The sequence below is a fragment of the Octopus bimaculoides genome, chromosome 13, assembly GCF_046866305.1.
Source record: "Octopus bimaculoides isolate indiv1 chromosome 13, ASM4686630v1, whole genome shotgun sequence".
Lineage (NCBI taxonomy): Eukaryota > Metazoa > Mollusca > Cephalopoda > Octopoda > Octopodidae > Octopus > Octopus bimaculoides.
The window spans coordinates 20,420,938-20,434,794 of NC_142940.1; the positions used below are offsets into that span (position 1 = coordinate 20,420,938).

The 13,857-nt window shown below is 37.0% G+C and overlaps 1 protein-coding gene and 1 long non-coding RNA gene across 3 annotated transcripts in view; one reads left to right on the forward strand and one right to left on the reverse strand.

Annotated features, from left to right (window-relative positions):
• Positions 1 to 10,598, reverse strand: part of LOC128249280 (uncharacterized) — a 50,549-nt gene extending 39,951 nt beyond the window's left edge. The window contains exon 1 of the long non-coding RNA XR_008265374.2: positions 10,466 to 10,598. This is a non-coding gene — a long non-coding RNA (uncharacterized LOC128249280). The remainder of the gene's footprint in view (positions 1 to 10,465) is intronic.
• Positions 1 to 11,692, forward strand: part of LOC106871895 (uncharacterized) — a 31,799-nt gene extending 20,107 nt beyond the window's left edge. Inside the window, exons 4-7 of one of the 2 annotated variants that reach the window (XM_089361567.1) lie at positions 1,852 to 1,998; positions 4,262 to 4,423; positions 5,101 to 5,179; positions 10,475 to 11,692. In XM_089361567.1, coding sequence (XP_089217693.1) covers positions 1,852 to 1,998; positions 4,262 to 4,423; positions 5,101 to 5,179; positions 10,475 to 10,520 — 434 coding nt within the window. In that variant the 3' untranslated portion in view covers positions 10,521 to 11,692. The remainder of the gene's footprint in view (positions 1 to 1,851; positions 1,999 to 4,261; positions 4,424 to 5,100; positions 5,180 to 10,474) is intronic. The other variant, XM_089361566.1, reaches the window with a different exon arrangement.
• The last annotated feature ends 2,165 nt before the right edge of the window (positions 11,693 to 13,857 follow it).

Below are 13,857 nucleotides of genomic sequence, written 5' to 3' on the forward strand. Positions count from 1 at the left end.
TGTCGCCAGCAGGGGTAAGAGCTCTCTAAACTTTGCCCAGGCTATTCTTATTCTAGCAGCTACACTTTCAGCGCACCCACCCCCACTACTAACTTGGTCGCCCAGATAGCGGAAGCTATCGACTACCTCTAGTTTTTCACCCTGGAATGAGATAGAAGTTGTTTCCTGTTTGTTTGCAGTCTTTATTGCACCTGAACATCTGCCACAAACAAAAACTAACTTGCTAGTTAACCTGCCTTTGATGTTGCTGCACCTCTTATGTGTCCATAGCTTGCACCGGGTACATCTTATAGAGTTACTACCTACTCCTTTTCTACATACTGAGCAGGGCCATCTACCTGAAGGGGTTTGTGTTTTATCTACCTTCCTACTTATTAGGATTTTGGTTTTAGCTAGGTTGACTCTAAGGCCCTTCAATTCTAGACCTTGCTTCCACACCTGAAACTTCTCCTCTAGTTCTGATAGTGACTCCGCAATTAGGGCAAGGTCATCAGCATAGAGGAGCTCCCAGGGGCAACCTGTCTTGAACTCCTCTGTGATTGCCTGGAGGACTATGGTAAATAATAGGGGGCTGAGGACGGAACCTTGGTGGACCCCTACCTCTACCCGGAATTCATTGCTGTACTCATTTCCAACCCTCACCTTACTGGCCGCATCTCTGTACATATGAAATGAAATTTGCAGCACTATGTATGATCAACTAAGAACCAGTAAGACATATGGAAAACACTAGCGATATCCAAACGAAATTCGGATCGGGAAGGGAATGAGATTATATTTCACATAGCACAAACTGAACGGAATATTAGTAAAAATATCTGACAGACAGCATGATAAATTCCCAAAGAATATAAACGCTCTCTTTCCTGTTGTATTTGAAACGCTTGTCATTAAAGAATATCTTCTCCCTAACTATGATCACTGCCAAATAGAATTAAAGTGGTTCCTTAAAAAGAGGCACAAGATAATGGTGTTTCTGCTAAAAGAATAAACAATACTTTGCATGTAATTAGTGCTACTCTGTATTCCAGTGACTCACCATTCTAAAAATTGAATTTGTTTATTAGAAAAAGAAATTACACACACACACACACACACATACACACACACACACACACACACACATGTATGTGTGTCTATGTATGAATATATCCATCTATAATCTCAATCTGCAAAGATTTGCGTTTATAGGAAACTTTAATGTTTATGGATTTGCTAATACTAATTAATTTAAAATGAGGTCAAAATCTGTCAATACAGTCTAAAAATAAGGTTAAAGATGTATCAAAATAAGGTTGAAATTAAGCAATTTTTAAGGTTAAAAGATTGCCCTAATCAGAATTTCATATTTCGTGCCACTGCAAGATGTGTGAACAATTTATTGAAATCGGCTTTCATTTCCATGCAGGTGCTGATTTCATCCATACACTTGAGGAAATTAAATATGACGGCCTTGATGGAAGCATGTAAAAAATATTGGTTTCAAATTTTCGCACAACGCCAGTAATTTCGAGGATGGGGGTGGGGCTAAGTCGATTACATCGAACCCAGTATTTTCAACTGGTATTTATTTTGTCGACCGTTAGAGGATAAATGGCAAAATCGACTTCGGCCAAATTTGAACTCAGACCGTGAAGACGGACAGAATGCAGCTAAGCATTTTGCCGGGCGTGCCAACAGTTATGCCAGCTCGCTGCCTTCATCTGACTAATATTTATACATAATGCAGAATGTTCCTGTAATTTAGTGTGTATACGGCTGGGTTCCACTGCACAAAATAATGTCACTTTAAATATAAAGTGCGCCAAATCAATTATTATGTTATTGTATTAATTAGAATCTCTTAAACAGATATTTCTTGTACAACGAAGGAAGACATGGGTGAAGGCACCATAACAACAAATGTCAGCTATCTATGCGCCCGGGTTGGAAGCAAACTCGTTCCTGATCATGAAAAGATGCCAGTTTGTATAACGTCGGCATATATCAAGAATTGTGGTAAGTTAATACATAATATCTTCATTCTTCTATTTCATTAGTTTCAGTCAATAGATTTCATCATACCTTTCGCCTGCATTAGTCGTTGATAGTGTCTTCGGTACTTTGTCAGGTACTTAAATTAATCAATCTTGGATTAGAATGTAAGAAAGAAAGAGAGAAAGAGAGAGAGAGAGAGAGAGAGAGAGAGAGAGAGAGAGAGAGAGAGAGAAATTAACGCAAGATATTTCTGTTCGACGATAGACTCCAAGACGAAAAAAAAAAAAAAGGAAAGAAAGCATGGAACGTTGCTGGTTGATCTGCAGAAAATATTGCAATTTATGTTGCCTTCAGTAAGTGTCAATACATCTTACAACTACTGGAAAGAAAACCGTTTCCAGAAGGACTACTGCAAAAAGTTGACAGAGGCTGTCTCTAAAAATGTCCTAACAAACTTCTGCTAACAAAGAAAAACATTATGAACAGAGGGCACTTTTTCGCTAAGTATGATAAATGTGACTGAGATTAGTTTCAAAACGTCCTCTGAAGCAATAAATTAAAATCTGGGTATTGCATTGACGTTCCTGAAAGCTGTCTTTGCAAAGTTGGCAATAGATACCACCCTCATTGTAGTTATTCAAACACATTTCGTGGAGATTATAAAATGTTAACAGTTAATTACTACTGTGGAACAACCAGAACTGTGAGTGAAAGGATTTCTTCTCAACTTACATAAATTATTTCCTAGAGAAAACTATCAGTCATTTTTTGACATAATGTTTTTTTCCATAATAATAAAAAAGAAGGTCCTTGAAAATAACTCTCATTCGAACCAGATTCGAATCTCATAGAGATAATGTACGTATTCGGCACAAAAATTTGAGTGATAATCTTCAAACTGGAAAAAAAACCAAAAAAAACCCCGACAATCTTTCTTCAAAATTCTGTATCCCCCTCCCTCACTCTCCAACCATCCATGGGCCATGAACTGCAATAATTAATATTCCGAGGGAGATATTTTTTCTCAAGCGGTAATTAAGCAAGGGCCAGTTTCTGGAACCTGCTGCCCAACATGGGCGTTTGAAAACAAGGTGATGCTCTGCGTCCGGTGGAATTATGAAGGAATAATTCACTACGATTTCGTTCAAAACGGCCGAACCACTGATGCTAGCCTGTACTCCGAACAGCTGGAGTGGTCGTGTACCATTTTGTGGCAAACATACTCGGCATTGATTAACAGAGAGCGAGCTCTTCTGCAGCTAGGTAACGCAAGACCTTATACCGTTCAAACAAACTGGAATAAACTCCAGGAAGTTGAGGAAATCGAACTGATGCCACACAGATCAGTCCTAGCTCCCTCGGAATATTACTTGTTCTAATCCATGGCTCACCTCCTGCGCTCGCGAGGCTTCATCGGCTAAGAGGAAGTGGAAGCTTCAGTGGAGGAGGTCTTCGCCTCGAAGGACATTATTATATCCGAAATATATGCCCATCTCTGTCAAGTAGTTGGTCACCAGGATGTCCGTTACTGAGCACCGTGGAAACAAACTCTGCACAAATTTTGTGCATGCTCAGATCTACATGAATAATTCTGTGTACAGCTGCCTTACCAACTCCAAACTGATACTTATTGTCTTTATAAACATACGACGGTCTTCATCCAAACAATTGTGAATTTTCTCAACCAGTTCTGATGTTCTCATATCTCTCTTTCTCTCACATCTCTCATTGTCTCACCCCTTCTCTCTACTGTCCTTGAACCAGTGTTTGGTGGGGAGTGTTCAAAGTGCTGTTACAGCCGTCTCCTGCAATCTGGAATATAAGCAAGTTGGTATCGCTGCTTAGCGCTGCCACCCTGTAATTTGTTCTCAGTGAGCCGCTGATTAGCGCTACCAGTCATTGAACGACGAACAAAATACTATAAGAGACGCAATCTCTCTTACCAGATAACAGCCCACCTTAATCGGTTTCTGTGACTGAAGAGGAGATAAGCACTCCGAATTGCTTGTCTCTCATAGTCTAAGTAGGTCGTGCTGCAAGCTGATTTTAGTTGTATTTTACACCATTTGTCTACAGCGAGAAATTTTCTCCATGACAAAACGCAGTGAATGGCTTTCTTGGGGTTCGAATATGCCCCAAGCATATTTGAACTGGTAATAACCTTGTTTTTATATACACCACAGCTTAACGCTGCCACCCGCCACATATTTGCTTTTTTATATGTAAGAAATCTTAAAACTGTCCATTTGTCCTTTTTTGTCCTTTCGCAATCATGGTTAAACAGACATAATATGTGATATACCAAACGGAAAGAAATTAAAAGATTCTACTGTAAGAAAATGCAAGAAAGTCTATATTTGCGACTGGCTGAATAGTTCTTTACAAATTCGGAAACTGGTATTTTGCCAGCCTAATATAAAAATGGAAAATGGTACCATAAGTTTTGGTAAGTTTAAGAACTAATCCTTTCATTATTAATTTTACTAAGACTAATTAACTGATTGATTTATACTATGTATCAATGAACCACCTAATTAATAAATAAATAAATCAATTAATATTAGACCGTTATAATAAATAGGGTCTATTGCAGGATATTTCTTAATTAGACGCAGTAAATAAGAAAATGATTAGTGCTAAATACATATACATTACAAGAGAGTGAACTTCCCACATTTTTTGTTGATATGTATGTTGTTTGACGCTTAAAATACCAGTTCGTATATTTAGGAAGATATGCCAACGGCTGGCTGCAGTAAAAAAAGTTGATGGGAACGTACAGCTAGGTAAGTCTAGGAATCGCAAGAGTAATTTAATCAGAAAACTTAAGCCGAAACTCGACTTTCGATGTGAACTTGTCTTGTTTTGGGACATATTAGATCTCTGAAATACACAAGCGCTATGTATATATTCAATGGTTCTATAACCCTGTCATAATCATTTCACGTTTTGGGCCACATATATCTGGTGAAGGGATCTAGCGTCAAAACCCTTTTCTAAGAAGTTCATATGAGAAGTGTGTCACGTTAAAAGTTATTTTGTTATTTAGCAAACGTTCACTTATCGACATTATTTACTTTGATACAAAGTTATATCGGAGTATTTTATATAATTTATTCACAGAAGGCGTGATGAAAATGGTGTGTGAGATTTTAGATCGACTTACACTGAAAACTATTCAAATCAATGCTGAACATTTGTTGTAAGTATTGAAGCATTCTAACAAACTCTCATTATATATTCACAATTAGTGGAGGCGCAATGTTAGTGGTTAGGGCAGCGGACTCGCGGTCATAGGATCGCGGTTTCGATTCCGATTCCCAGACCGGACGTTGTGAGTGTTTATTGAGCGAAAACACCTAAAGCTCCACGAGGCTCCGGCAGGAGATGGTGGCGAACCCTGCTGTACTCTTTCACTACAACTTTCTCTCATTCTTACTTCCTGTTTCTGTTGTGCCTGAAATTCAAAGGGTCAGCCTTGTCACACTGTGTCACGCTGAATATCCCCGAGAACTACATTAAGGGTACACGTGTCTGTGGAGTGCTCAACCACTTGCACGTTAATTTCACGAGCAGGCTGTTCCGTTGATCGGATCAACTGGAACCCTCGACGTCGTAAGCGACGGAGTGCCAACATATACATATTCACAATTAATATATATTCGTCTGATGGTGGCAAGCTTGCAGAATCGATATGGCACCAGGCAAAATGCTTAGCAATATTGCCTTCGTCTTTACGTTCTGAGTTTAAATGTCACCGGGGTCGACCTTGCCTTTCATCCTTCCGGAGATTGATAAAATAAGTACCGATTGAGTAATGGGGTCGATGTAATTGACTTAGCCCTTAAATTGTTGGCCTTGTCCACAAATTTGAAATCATTATATATTCAACTTAAAATTGAAGCTTAGGGAGGAATTATTCTAAAAAAAAATGCTATTTTTACTCTTTAATAAAGATCAACTCTGATGAAATCAATATATTACTAAGATATTTCCACCTTTTATAATCTCTTCTGTATTCAAACATAGAATATCCACGATTATATTATTCTAAGTATTCGTCCGTTTTTTTTTTCTAAACAATAATGAGGTATTATTTGAATGAGATTTCGCTATTATCTCTACCACGTCGAGAAATATGTTTACTAGCAATGAAAATATGTTTAAACAAAATTTGGTTACAGATAGAAAGATTATATAAAAGTCAACAGACAAATACGCACAAAACATCTATTCACATATATGAATACATACCTACGTGCGTGTATTTATAGCCTAATACTTATACAGATACAGGCATGCATATATACTTGGAAGTATACATACATAAATATAAACGCCCACACGCACACACACATATAGGGAGGGGACATTTGTAAGAGAGCTATGTTTGTCCTTTAATTTTGACAATTAAATGTTCTTCATAACTGGTAAGCAGTATGTTGACGATGCTAAAGAACTAAAGCAAGGCGAAACAATAGTCCTTTTTTAATAATATCAAGTATTTGGAAATACAAAGAAAAAATAAAATAAAAAGGTCGTTGATCTATTTCAGGCTATCAGCTTATATGATATTGTTTATTATCACATGCAAACATACAAACGAATAACTGCACTTCTCTTCAACAAAATTAGAAAAAAAAAAAAAAGCAACAATGTACGGGGGCAATAAAAAGGAAACACTGAAAATAAATTGATTAGCCACAAGCAAGTTATTGAAAGTTATCATTAAGACAACATCGGTGTTGTAGAAGAGTAACTGAGTTCAAACTAATGAGAAATACCATGGAAAATCCGGCACTATCACGCTATTAGATGTCAGAAGTGAAAGTAGTCGCTGTCTGTCTGCCTGTCTGCCTGCATGCCTGTTGCTGGTCTGTCAGCCTGCTTGCCTGTCTGCCTGCTTGCGTGCTGAGCTATCTGTCTGTCTGTCTGTCTGTCTGTCTGTCTGCTGGTTTGAGTTGATACTTTGGCTTACTTACTTACTGATATCTATCTACTATGTATCTATCTATCAATTATTAGAAAACACAAATTTAATATAAAAACATTTTCCTGAAATTGCAAATTATTTAAAATATAAAAATATAATTTTCAACAGAGAGAATTTATCAAAATAGAAAACAAATGAAGTTTGAAGTTAAGTTTAAAAATAAATGTGATACTTATGCTCCGTAGATACTTATACTCTGTAATGTTTCAAACGCATGGATATAGGTGTCGAATTTGTTCCAATAACTTCTGGAAGATCTCGTCCTTCAATTCGTAACGCCACATGAATTCTATTAGATGTGTTTGCAGTAAATTCCGGGTTGTCCCATTTTCTCTTTTGTTCTGGTTCTTGGCATGTTTCCATAGGCATTCGATGTGATTTGTTGTGGCAAATGTAACCGGATCAACAAAATTTATTGAATGGTTCACGGTTAAATGTCTATATCCTAGCGTGTTTAGTGTATTATATGAACGCCAGAGGTCAGAAATTATTGTTGTTCCTGGTAAAATCCGCTCTTGTATAATTTCTAAAAGGGTATCAGATGATCGATCTTCTACCGCAACTAAAAAACATCTTCTCGTATCTCTTTCTAACGCACTAAACACCCACTGCGTTTTAACCCGATGGCCAACATTATATTTTCTTCTAACAAACGCACTTTCATCTATCTCCACTATTCGGTTTGGTCCGCCTAACTTAATATTTTGCGCAATATAATACTCTGCACATACATCACGGCAGTAATTCCTCCAATCTGTTACAGCTACATTTGCTATACGACATTCCTGGCCTAAATTCTTAGCTAAATCTCCCTTAGCCCAATAATATAATATATCTATAATCTGCTCGCTTTTCAGTTTGCTATTATCTAGAAATTTCCCTTTCTAATGGAAATCAGTTTTCTACAAGGCCTTCCACATGACCATATCATGCCATCGGACAAATTGTTTTTGGCCACTTCCCTCATGCTAGCTCCACAAGAGGGACATATTTTTTCAGTATTTAACAATCCGTATGTCTTGAGCCAGTGAATACTAGCTGCTGTTGTTGCGGTGGCGATGGCAATGTCGCGGTGATTAATTCCATTTGCACTGGGATATGTAGAAGTCATCGTGAAAAACCTGCAACTAATTTGTTCTCGTGTAGATTTCAATTTGAATTACGCGCGCTTTTGGGTGGGTATGATGGGTATATGTGATTTATTTTTAAAAACAATAATGAATAATGCAAAAATACATTTATTCATAAAGTTTAAACTGAACATGGAATGAAATATATTTATTTATAAACTTTAAACTGAACTTCATTTGTTTAAATTCTCGTCCACCTTACCTTCGCTTGTTTAAATTCTACGGAATTCTACAAGAATTAAGAATTCTACAAGAATTACCCATCATACCCACCAACGAACACCCAAAAGCGCGCGTAATTCAAATTGAAATCTACACGAGAACAAATTAGTTGCAGGTTTTTCACGATGACTTCTACATATCCCAGTGCAAATGGAATTAATCACCGCGACATTGCCATCGCCACCGCAACAACAGCAGCTAGTATTCACTGGCTCAAGACATACGGATTGTTAAATACTGAAAAAATATGTCCCTCTTGTGGAGCTAGCATGAGGGAAGTGGCCAAAAACAATTTGTCCGATGGCATGATATGGTCATGTGGAAGGCCTTGTAGAAAACTGATTTCCATTAGAAAGGGAACATTTCTAGATAATAGCAAACTGAAAAGCGAGCAGATTATAGATATATTATATTATTGGGCTAAGGGAGATTTAGCTAAGAATTTAGGCCAGGAATGTCGTATAGCAAATGTAGCTGTAACAGATTGGAGGAATTACTGCCGTGATGTATGTGCAGAGTATTATATTGCGCAAAATATTAAGTTAGGCGGACCAAACCGAATAGTAGAGATAGATGAAAGTGCGTTTGTTAGAAGAAAATATAATGTTGGCCATCGGGTTAAAACGCAGTGGGTGTTTGGTGCGTTAGAAAGAGATACGAGAAGATGTTTTTTAGTTGCGGTAGAAGATCGATCATCTGATACCCTTTTAGAAATTATACAAGAGCGGATTTTACCAGGAACAACAATAATTTCTGACCTCTGGCGTTCATATAATACACTAAACACGCTAGGATATAGACATTTAACCGTGAACCATTCAATAAATTTTGTTGATCCGGTTACATTTGCCACAACAAATCACATCGAATGCCTATGGAAACATGCCAAGAACCAGAACAAAAGAGAAAATGGGACAACCCGGAATTTGCTGCAAACACATCTAATAGAATTCATGTGGCGTTACGAATTCAAGGACGAGATCTTCCAGAAGTTATTGGAACAAATTCGACACCTATATCCATGCGTTTGAAACATTACAGAGTATAAGTATCTACGGAGCATAAGTATCACATTTATTTTTAAACTTAACTTCAAACTTCATTTGTTTTCTATTTTGATAAATTCTCTCTGTTGAAAATTATATTTTTATATTTTAAATAATTTGCAATTTCAGGAAATATGTTTTTATATTAAATTTGTGTTTTCTAATAATTGATAGATAGATACATAGTAGATAGATATCAGTAAGTAAGCCAAAGTATCAACTCAAACCAGCAGACAGACAGACAGACGGACACACAGATAGCTCAGCAGGCAAGCAGGCAGACAGGCCAGCAGCAGGCATGCAGGCAGACAGGCAAGCAGGCTGACAGACCAGCAACAGGCATGCATGCAGACAGGCAGACAGACAGCGACTACTTTCACTTCTGACATCTAATAGCGTGATAGTGCCTGTTTTTATATTAAATTTGTGTTTTCTAATAATTGATAGATAGATACATAGTAGATAGATATCAGTAAGTAAGTAAGCCAAAGTATCAACTCAAACCAGCAGACAGACAGACAGACAGACAGATAGCTCAGCACGCAAGCAGGCAGACAGGCCAGCAGCAGGCAAGCAGGCAGACAGGCCAGCAGCAGGCATGCAGGCAGACAGGCAAGCAGGCTGACAGACAGCGACTACTTTCACTTCTGACATCTAATAGCGTGATAGTGCCGAAAATCCTTTCGGTTTGACTTCGCGAGCGAAGATTTACGGAGGGAGATGTCTGTGTTTATTGCAGGCTTGCTAATGGCCGACGATGCCAGGCATTAAAAGTCACAGAAGCTCCTCCCCAGGAAAGCGTGTAAATAAAACACGTTTTTATTAAGGGAAAAAGGATATAGACATATAAACTGGTATCTTCTTACACAATTTAAACAAAAAATCAAAACCAAAGTACCATTTATACGTCTTTATGGGTAGATACGCATACACATATACACATGCACACACATACGCATACATTTTATTCTACATAAACTGGAACATATGTATTTAAAGATGCATTTATATATATATATATATATATATATATATATATATATATGAATGTATAGACATACATGCATCGGCTTTTATATGTATATGTATATACTTACTGATTTCAGGCCAGACATCAGAGTTGGGCTACGACAAATATTGCTGGTAAAATAAACATTCTTTCTACTGGAGCAACGATTACGCAGACAAGCAAGCGTACTATACTTAGTAAGCTCAGGAGACGTTTGCCCGACATATTGCCATAAATTTAACTGGCCAGTTAATTGTTTAAGCAATTTCGAAGAAGGGCAGTTAATTCAATGAGTAATATTTGCTGCGTTTTTATCTTTGAGAAAAAAAAAAACCCCAAAATTTTTACAAACGTTCTCTACCTTACAACAACTATATCAGCTAAGCAAATGACCTCTAAATGCATTAAAATCGCTACAACAGATTCAGAAGACTATTTCAGAATATCATCTCCGTTATCTTTGAGTATACAAAAGACAAATTTAGGTGTGGTAAAAAGAGGTGAAACGAAATAAGGTAAATTTACTTGTTCAATTCTTCAGAATTACATTTGAAAAACAAACTCATGCATATCAATAGTCATCAGAATGATCAGAAATACACCAAAAAGGAAAAGTATGCAGGTCAAATGAAAAAGAATCTTGGAAAAATAACATATGGTGTGAAATTAACGAAATTCGGTTAAATTTAAAAACTCAACATAAAATATTCTATATAACTTCTGGATCTTCTGGAATAGTTCTCGTCCCAATATTTATACACCATGGAGTTAAAAGGAAAAAGATTATTGAAATTAGTCATTGCTCATTTTGTCCTACTTTAGACATCATATTTTGAAAATTGGAAAATTAACAAATTAGACATTAGTGTTAAGAAAAAATTGACTTGGAATCCAACAGAGAAAAGACTATTAAGTTTTAAACACCAAAAATTATCCAGATATTTTATTAACCATCTCAATTACAATCGGGCCAAAGTTGAGGAAAAATTTCTTGAAAAAATCGTATTTATCGCTTGACCATGTTTCAAACCATCTCAACTTCAAAACAACTATGCTTACCAACTTTTATTCTCAAGTCGAAAATGCAACAGTTGAAAATGATGATTCGCATTGTAATGGTTCCAAACAGGCAGAGAGAAAATAGCGGAAAATCAGAAATGACTGATTTTGCTCCAGGTGGATAAGATAAAAAAAACAAAGTACTTAGGGATCGATGTAATCGATTCTCCCCTATTCTCAAAATTGCTGGCTTTAAGGTTTCCATACTAAAATTCATTGTAAGTCTAAAGAATAAAAAAAATGATAAAAAATAAAATCTATTGTTGTTGTTTTAGTTTCAGGTCAGCCTTGATTAGGAAGGCCTAACACTAAATGGGTTCTAATTGCGATTACACTATCTTTCAGTGTATCTGTGATTACTTTATCGAATGTTTCCTCTCATTCTAAAAGTCGGCTGTTGGATATAATGAAATGCGGTTGCTATGACATGGTTCCCCATTCGCTCTCTCCCACTTCCTCAATACATACATACATACATACATACATACATTTATACATACATACATACATACATACACACATACATACAAACAAACAAATAAACAAACAAACAAAACTTTACGGCGACTCTTCACATGAAGCTCTTGAAAGAAGGTTAATTACTCTAAAGCAGGGGTTTTCAAACTTTTTGACTTGCGGACCCCTTTATATTTCAGGCTTTACCTTAGGGACCCCCCATATAAACGCTTATGAAATTTATACATAAATATTTGCTTAAAATAACATATTTTTACATTTATTTATTTAACAGTATTTAACAAATAGGTTTATTGTCAATTAAAAGATTTCGATTAAAAAACATATATAAAATCAAATTGCCCATAAAAAGTATTTGCTGTCTCCGGACCCCCTGTCTTGTCCTTGCGGACCCCCTGTGGTCCGCGGACCACAGTTTGAAAACCCCTGCTCTAAAGCACAAACTCAGGGCGCTGAGCGAAAATTTTCACTACCGCAGGCGAATGTTTGAGCGAGCCCGTATAAATGACAAATTTGCTTCTAAGTCAGAGACTGTATACAGATAGACAAGGAAGGGAAATATTACCGTTCAGAAAGTCCCCTCTCAAGATCTTGAATCAGTTGGGTTGAAAGTCTGGAACGAAAAGAAGGATTTCCCCTTTAATATATCATGGCTAAATGTAGTTAGGTGAGAATGTACCAACGTCACCAGTAAAACATATGTAATTGACCAGGAACTTCAATGATAGCTGTAGGCAAACTGTGTAATTGGAAGACACCTGCAAGGGTTCTAACATTTGGATACTGGTACAAAATGCTGACATTTCACCAAAAACCACTAATTTGTATATTCAAAAGCACTAAAAAAGGTCAGACTGACGGCTAAGAATGAAAGCACCGAGTTGCCAGAAAACTATAGGCCCCATTGCTTAAGCTGTCAGAAACAATACCACCAGGGTCATTGTGAGTTCAATAGCATAGCGACTGAGGAGCAGACAAGTGGAAAGAAACTAGTGTGGGGATGTACCAAACAGCTTTTGATAGACAAAGCTGAACTGACTACAGTGAAAAAACATCGTAGGAGCCTTGAAAAGGTATGGATTGATTATAATAGGAAGGCATATGACTCTATTCCCCACTCATGGCAGCTCAAGTGCCTCTTACCTTAATTTCCGCTACTGAGTGACTCACAAAGGCTCAAGTAGCAATTCTTTAGCAATTCTTACAAATAGGACTGAGAGCGGAAATGTTATTAATATTTCAAAGGGAATATTTCAAGGAGGTAGTCTTTCTGTAATTCTGTTCATTTTGGCATCAAATTCATTATCTCATTACTATTACAAAAATCAAATGGCTCTGCAACTGCTAGAGATATTAATGTAACAGGTAATTGTTTTGTGGATGACAGCAAGATTTATGCTAAAAATGTTAACCATACAAAAAAAAAATAAATAAATAAAACAGCTGGGACTAATAACATTTTTCAGTTGACATCAGAATGGAATTTAGCCAGACGAAATGCTCATATTTGATTGTTGAACATAGAAGATCAATTCCCCTGGCTCAGAACCTGTGCATGAATGGCCTCACCATCTCTCCTGTCCCACACAAAGAATTCTATAAGCACCTAGGCATAAATGAAAACTTATGCGAAGATATTTGGAATAAAGATAGAATAACCGGAGAATATTGTGCCAGTCTTAGAAAAATACGGCAGTCGGAAATCTGTTCGTACAGTAAGACAATATCCTACGATGCATTTTCAGTACCCGTGCTGATTTCGACATTTGGAATCCTTGACTGGTCTGTAGAGGAAATCCACTTCATAGACGTTAAATTCCGGAAGATACTGACATTAACTGGAAGCATAGAAATAGTGACACCCCCCCCCCACACACACACAGGGTATTCAAAAAGTCTCTCCGCAGGGAATCGTTTCATCCTGCGCATGCGCAATTTGGCAAT